A 7,288-nucleotide genomic window follows, 5' to 3' on the forward strand; every position below is an offset into this window, starting at 1 on the left:
AATGTGACAAAGATATGAAATGTCTCATCCACACAGGAGCTACCACAAGGAACAAGAAGACAAAAATTGTTTTTTTTTATGTATTTTATGTATTTATACACAACATTTTACGTTAATTTTCTTTGTTTTCAATTTTTTTTTATAACACAACACCATTTTCTCACAATCTTTTTTTTTTACTTTTTTTTAAATTTCTAAACTACAATAGTGAACTGTTTCGCGTCAAATGTTCAACAAAAATGTATCGTTCAACATAAAGAAGAAGAGGACTTATTTTACATTCAGGACCTTGCTGATTATGCCCATGAGCCTTGTTGAATGTTTTTTTTTTTCAATTATATTTTTATATATATATTAAGGCCCCATATCTTTAACACAAAGAATTAGATCCCCATTGGGCCTTTATGTCACAAAGTCCCTGACTACAATAACAAAGTTGAACACCCCCCCTTCTACAGTACGAGTTTCTTCATATTCTAGAGCCCTCCTATGAGAACTACGTGTTGGCACATAAGATATAAACATCAGAAAAACCACTCTCTCTCTCTCTCTCTCTCTCTCTCTCCATGGGCACTCTTCAGCATGGTCTTGATTACAATGATCATAAGTACTGCACTTTGCCACAAATATGACTCTGATGAACAAAGGTGTGTGTATATATACTATACAAAAAATGATAAATGAGATGGTTTTTTTCCTTTTTTTTTATTAAATTAACACATTAACTCTGTCAGAAATGATTTAATATATATCTCTTAAATTTGGGGGAGTAGTGTTTTAAAGGGGGGGAGCGAGATGTGACGTTTCTCTTCTTTCACAAAGAAATCACAACACATAAACCTTTTTTTTTTCTTTTGTTTTTTTTCTGTTGTTTTAAGGGGGTTTAGGGGATGTGTGTTTTGTTTTTGTGTGTGGTGTCTTTCCAGAGAAATGATCAAAAAATTGTTTTACACGTGAGGGGGTCACTTGGCACCACTTGGTGTTTGACCATTGGCCAAACCGTTTGCATTTTGATTGTTTTCTGCGTTACGCTGTGAATTCTTTTTACTTTTCATTCTTCTGTTTTGAAACCATATTTTAACTTGCCTTTCTGTTAAGTTAAGATTACGTGCAAGTTCCCATCGTTTCTGTTTCGATACATAAGCGTTGAAGAGGAATTCCTTTTCCAGTTCCAGTGTTTGGAATTTGGAGTAAGGTTTGCGTTTCTTCCTAACTGTAACATTACCTGTCCACTCCAATGGATTGGATGTTAAAGCATCCACTATACATGAGAAAAAAACAAGAGAAAATACAATTAAGTTTAACAATAAAACATACTAAAATACAATTAAATTAAACAATAAAAACACCAAAAAAATCACGATTAAATTGCAATAAAATTAACATAATTTATGCGCGAAATTGATTCAATTCGCTTTCCTTTGTTAAAAATTACGTAACAATAGCTTCTCATTAACATAATTTATTCGATTTTTTTTATGAATAAATTATGCTAATCATAATAGAAGCTGAATAAATTAAGCTTAATTTACTATTAAACAACCGATTTAACATCGTTTTATGTATATTTAAACGTGAATTTTATAAAATTTTCAGCCTTTACTGTGCCTTAAAGGCTGTTAAAGGCTATGTTTGCAATTTATTCAGGAAAGAAATGTACAATTTAAAGTAGATTTATGTGTATTTAAACGATAGTTTTATAAATGATGGAGAACTTTTTAGCCTTAATTATGCCTTAACGCGTGAAACAAAGGCTACTGTATAATGGAAAGACTTTTGTAATTTATTCAGGAAAGAGACGTAAAGAAGTTAAGGAAAAATCAGGCTGTTGCAATAAGAGGGATCTCCCGTACGAGTTTTACGACTTTTTCCCCCCTACATGATGTGACAATTTCGACACTTGCTCTACTAATCCTTTCCCATCCGCCATACAATGGACTAGTCCTCCTAATGCTAATCTTTGTGATTTTTCCTAAACTATTGTGTAGCAAAGGAAAGATACTTTCCTCCTCTTAACTTCAAAATACTCCCCTAAGTCTAAGCCAAAAAAATCCCTAAAAATTCCCTCAAAAATCCCCGAAAAAATCCTAAAATATACTTTAAATCACACCAAAGGTGTCTTAAGTGACGATAACACTGTAAGTCCAGGGGGTGATTGAAAAAAAAAATTAATAAATGTAAGTATAGTTTAAATCTATACGGAGTTTTATGTATAAAGATTTTTAAAAGAGGAGGACTTTTGTTGAGTTTTATGCAAGAGGGATATAAAACTGCATCACTCTCAATGGAAACAATACGAAGTTTTGAATCATGTCGGGATATATGGGGTCTACAAAAATCAATACTTCGATTCGCTGTTTTCCTGCCAGGCATTGCATAGCAATGAAACATTTCTATATTCAATTGACCGTTTTGCTAAATCCTACGCCACGGATCCTTTAATCTTTAAAAGGTCAGAGGTCAAATTATGCTTAAAATTTATACTAGAAACATGGCGTTGAGTGGCTAAAACACGCATTTTTATACAAGATTTTCCAGACAATTCATGGCATTCGGAGGGGGAGGAGGATCGTTTCAGCACGCTCTTCCCTACACCATCGTAGTATCATCTATGCAATACTAGTTAACCTAATTCAGTTTGGCTTTAATCACGATTAAAGCGGTTTAAATCATTAGTTTAGGGGTGCTGATGAATTAAAATACCCGCATTTTTATCCTCTAGAAGGGGGAATTTAAAAAAAAAGAGAGTAGTAGAATAGGGAGTTAGAGGAGAAGAAAGAGTTTTAATAGTCGAAAAGAGCAAAAGAAAAAAGAAAAAAAAATCACCCTCAGTTCATGAATCACGAAAAATTAAGCTGGTGTTTTTAAGATAGAAGTTATCAGCTGCTATACAACGGCGTGTTTGTACCCGACAACTGCAATCGTGGCATTTTATAGCTAGTAAAAGTACCGTATATATGTGCTCCTTACAGCAAGGTCAGACACTACACTCCATTCTCATTGCTGCCGGAATACACCTTAACTCAACACGTGTTAACGGGTATGGATCAAGCCAACGAACATCCTCCAAACCAATTAACGTGGTAGTAATTCATTTACAAGCTTTGCTGGCATATTAAACACGAGATGTATTACATATAAAGTAGCTTGTATACACCCGTTATCTAGACATTTATCAGTAAAGAAAGAGAGAAAAAAAAGAGCTACGTCACCGGGGTCAGAAGTCCAGTGTAAATAAAGACACAATGGAGGAGGCCATAAACTTAAACCTGTACAGGGTTTTAACGACTATTAAAATAGTCCCCAATGTGGGGACGGGTTCATACACCTCCCCCGCTCTATATTAAAGTGGTTTTTATTGCCATTGGTGGCGTCGGAGAAGGTTTAAAAGAAGGAAACACTTACCAGCTCCTGCAGTCATGTATGGCATTGGTGCGTGGGTTTCGGCTCCTGCAAAGGGACGTAGAGAATATCCATCCGTGTGGGTGAAAGCCTCCATGGTCTGTCTCGTTCTGTCGTCGCTCGTGATGTACGGCACGGGCTGGGGTCCGTGAGCCTCCATGTGACTTGCCACCCTGCCGCCGTACGGTGCGTAGTTGCACCATGTTTGTGGTGCGAATGTCTGACACGTGTCCGCAGGTGTTACGCTGCTCGGTCCTGCACTGGGTAAGTCGTACGGGCTGTTCGACCATAGCTTGATTGGTGGCGGTTTTCGGTCGGCAGTCACTCTGCCAGGATGGTCATTGTAGTAGTATCCGGGTGCCATGCTCTCGCGCACATTACACAAGGTCTGATTGTACTGCGAGTGATCGAATGCTGCGTGAGTGTCCGAGGGATATCCCCACGTCTGACCGCTGTGGCTGTGACGTATCACACCAGCCGAAGTCGTGTCCACTCCTCCGCATTCGGGGTGGCTGTACGACACTGCCAAACTTGTAGCGGTCACTCTCTTGGCTGGAATGTGCAGCGGTCCCTGCTGTTGACTGGTGGCCACCGTGTCCAGGCTCGACCTACTGTTTGACGTGTCCTCGTATAGGGAGCCGTTCATCATCTTCTCCCGGTCCTATGTAAGAGAATCAGATCTTTTACATCACAACGCACAACGCACACATCAACAATCAACACGCGGTTGTGTCACGTGGCAGTCATTGTGCGCGACACCTCTCATCGAGGTGCACCACCACGTGACCTATGCTGGCCTTTAGTCAGGCTACAAATTGCTAGTGTGGCCGGGAGTATAAACTGCAATCAATGACGAATCGTCAGTCTGAATGTACGACTGTGTATCAACTGCTCAGCAACTCCTCGCTGCACTACCGAATGAACCCGCACCGGACACGAGTCTGCCAGCTGTACCGCCCCATTAGCGCCATCTAGTGACGGCTACCGTCCTTGGAATCGTCTACTGCTTCTTCTGACGTCATCGAGTCTGCTCACTCCCGGGTTCAAGTGCAGCGCAGCTTCATTCGCTAACAGATTGGTCGAATGGTCTAGGTGCTAGCATCTAAGCACATTTTCCCTTCGTCTGTTCGTTTGTCTAGCTACTCCTTACAACTTCCGAACTGCTCCACACGTCTGTAGCTTCCTCTACGACCGCAAACTCTATTATAAACTCGACAATCGTTCTACTTTAAAAATACTCAACACCTCGTCTAATTTTAGGATCCTGTCAACTCAAATACTTTCGAGCCTTCGTCTTACTTGAAAAATGGCTTTAAAAACAATTTAATTTGCTAAAAATAATTGAAGATTTGGCCCCATTACGCCTATGCCGGGGGGTCAGTAGATTTTAAAATCTACTGACCCCCCAACATAAGTGTAGTGGGCCAAATAGACTTACAATAAATTACTTTAGCCTTGTCTAGTTAATGTAAGCACATTAGAATCTGTCTTAAATCTACTATTTTTTTATTTTATAAAATTTCATATCCTTATAAAAATCTTATAAAGCCTTAAATAAGCCTTATAAATACAAAAATTGTAAAAATATAAAAATTAAAATAATTTGTAAGGCTTTTAAAGTATTAAAGCCTTTAAAATATTTCAAAAATACAAAGGCTTTATCAGGATATATGAAAACTATTAAAACTCATAAGGCTTTTAATGTATTAAAGCCTTAAAAATCTTTATAAGCCTTTAGGAATTGTAAGGCTTTAAAATAATTTATATATTTAAATTTGTTTATAACTTTATTATCCGCAGCAAAGACCTGCTAATTAAAATTAAGGCTCATAGACCTGATTATGGACCCATACTCGACAGGAAATAAAAAAACTTTTAGACTTGTAGAGGCAGTAAGGTATAAGTTAACATACAAGAGGCCCTTCCACTCCATCAAACAATAGTAAATTTAAGTGCTCGATGTTCTGTAAGGCTAAGCCAGAGTCTTAGCCTTATATGGCTTAGCCTCATAAATGTCTCATGGCCTCATAGAGTAGCTTCATAGGTGCCCATGGTCTCATGGTGTATCTGAAGCTAAAGCATAGCCTGATAGCTTCAAACAACACTTTAAGGCTTCAGAATGATGCCTTAAGATGCTTCTCTAGCTGTTCATAACCTTTAGAAACTCATTGAATAAATCTCAGCTTAGCCACTGAATAGCCTGAAACACACTTAAATGTTTATCAAAAAACTTTATAATTTGAAAATTAAGGCTAATTACAAGAAAATATTAGCAAATTTTTATGAAAACTCTTACATAAAAAGGCGGAAAGTAAATTACTCTCGATATATTTACATATATTGCTATTGATTGAAGACAATCGATTTCTATAAAAATTTCAACAGCAACTCGTGTATTTTATTTTACAATGACAATATTTAACAATCGATAACTCTTAAAACATTTATTCTAGGCTGAAAATTCAGACTTTTAAGGATATATTTTATCGGCACATAGCCTGAAAACTGGAAGTAATTCATACAATTTCTATAATTCATGTTCAAAGAAGGAACACAAAAGGCTATAGCCTCTGTTTTAAAGCAATCTAAGCATTTTTCTAAAGATTGCTACATTGTATAACAATTATAAACCGAGCCAAAAAGTTAGCCTTCGATAAGCCTTATTAACTCGCTTTCAGGTATCATTATTTGGCCTTATTCTCATTAATCGCCCTTCACGTAGCCTGATTATTTAGCATTCGGTTAGCCTCACAGCCTAAAGGAATTTTTTATACTTCGAAGACAACTAAACAAGAGATAAGAAAGGCTGTAGCCTTCCTATCAAAACAATGTATTATCGTAAGGCTATACAAGTAAATATAATTAGAACTAAATCAGAAACTAAGCCTTAATTTAGTCTCGAGTATAAGCCTGAATATGTTGTAAATATCAAATTCCAGACAGATAAACAAGAGGCTAGTCTCTATTTAACGGATACTAGCGTTATGACTATAGTTGCAGCCAAGCCAAGAATGTTTAAGCCTTATCTATAACCGAGTTTGTAGCCTGAACGAAGTCCTAGTAAACTTGAAAATTATAATATAAATCGAGTCATAGATGCATTACACAAGCCTGTTAAAGATTTTACGTGTGTAGTGACGTTGTAAAAATCTCACAACAGGCACGAACCTTGTAATAAATAATATATACATGAAGTTAATTAAATTTTAAACATAATTAAGGTAGCAAAACGGGAATTTCTGTAAGTAATAAGTCGAAGTTATACGTCTAGACACGCTTACGAACCAAGCATCACGCCTAGCTTAAAAATACTTTAAGTAGTTAGCATTGTATAATTGTATAACCTTCAGCCTGCAGGTGGTTGGCAGGGGGATTGAAAGATAAGTAATTCAATTCTACTCACCCTATGGCGAGGCCTAGAAGGTGTGGTTTCTGTAGCCCACCGGGTTGTACTTGACACAGATAATTGGCTAACTGCTGACGTCGGGCACGCCTCTGCATAGAACAGACCAAAATATATTAATTTCATAACACTTAAAAATGCACGCTTTAGTATAATTATTACGTCTTTTTTTATTAATTTGTATACTTCAATAATGGCTTTTATTACGTTCGAATGAACCAAACACGTGCTGTAAGTGAAATTTATACATTTCATCACATTTTAAATATTCTTTAATCTGTAAATTTCAATAATTAAAACGTAACAATACAATATATTCAATTGTTTCAATAAATTTGTACATTTCAACAATTGGATTTATTCTTGTGTATTTCAATAAACAAATTGCGTAACAATGAAATTACTCTTAAAAAGTTTCATTGTTACGTCATTTAATTTTATTGTTACGTTTTAAAAACAAATTTATGTAAATTTGTATATTAC

At 36.4% G+C, this 7,288-nt stretch overlaps 1 protein-coding gene across 1 annotated transcript; it reads right to left on the minus strand.

Moving 5' to 3' along the window:
• Nucleotides 1–296: 296 nt before the first annotated feature.
• Nucleotides 297–6,882, minus strand: LOC111629223 (homeobox protein abdominal-B-like). The gene is made up of 3 exons (XM_023373100.1): nucleotides 6,806–6,882; nucleotides 3,406–4,063; nucleotides 297–1,261 (listed from the first exon to the last, which is right to left on the minus strand). Exons 2-3 carry the CDS (start codon nucleotides 4,049–4,051, stop codon nucleotides 963–965), a joined length of 945 nt encoding a protein of 314 aa, XP_023228868.1. The 5' UTR covers nucleotides 4,052–4,063; nucleotides 6,806–6,882; the 3' UTR covers nucleotides 297–962.
• Nucleotides 6,883–7,288: the final 406 nt, after the last annotated feature.

This window comes from Centruroides sculpturatus, unplaced genomic scaffold (assembly GCF_000671375.1).
Source record: "Centruroides sculpturatus isolate CEXI.00-Female unplaced genomic scaffold, Cexi_2.0 scaffold663, whole genome shotgun sequence".
Taxonomy (NCBI): Eukaryota; Metazoa; Arthropoda; class Arachnida; order Scorpiones; family Buthidae; genus Centruroides; species Centruroides sculpturatus.

Excerpts from the sequence above, each read along its gene's own strand:
- LOC111629223 (XM_023373100.1), bottom strand. The coding sequence starts at position 4,051 with ATGATGAACGGCTCCCTATACGAGGACACGTCAAACAGTAGGTCGAGC. Across the intron at positions 1,262-3,405 it reads ATACATGACTGCAGGAGCTG|TGGATGCTTTAACATCCAAT; the intron begins GTAAGTGTTTCC and ends TCTCATGTATAG.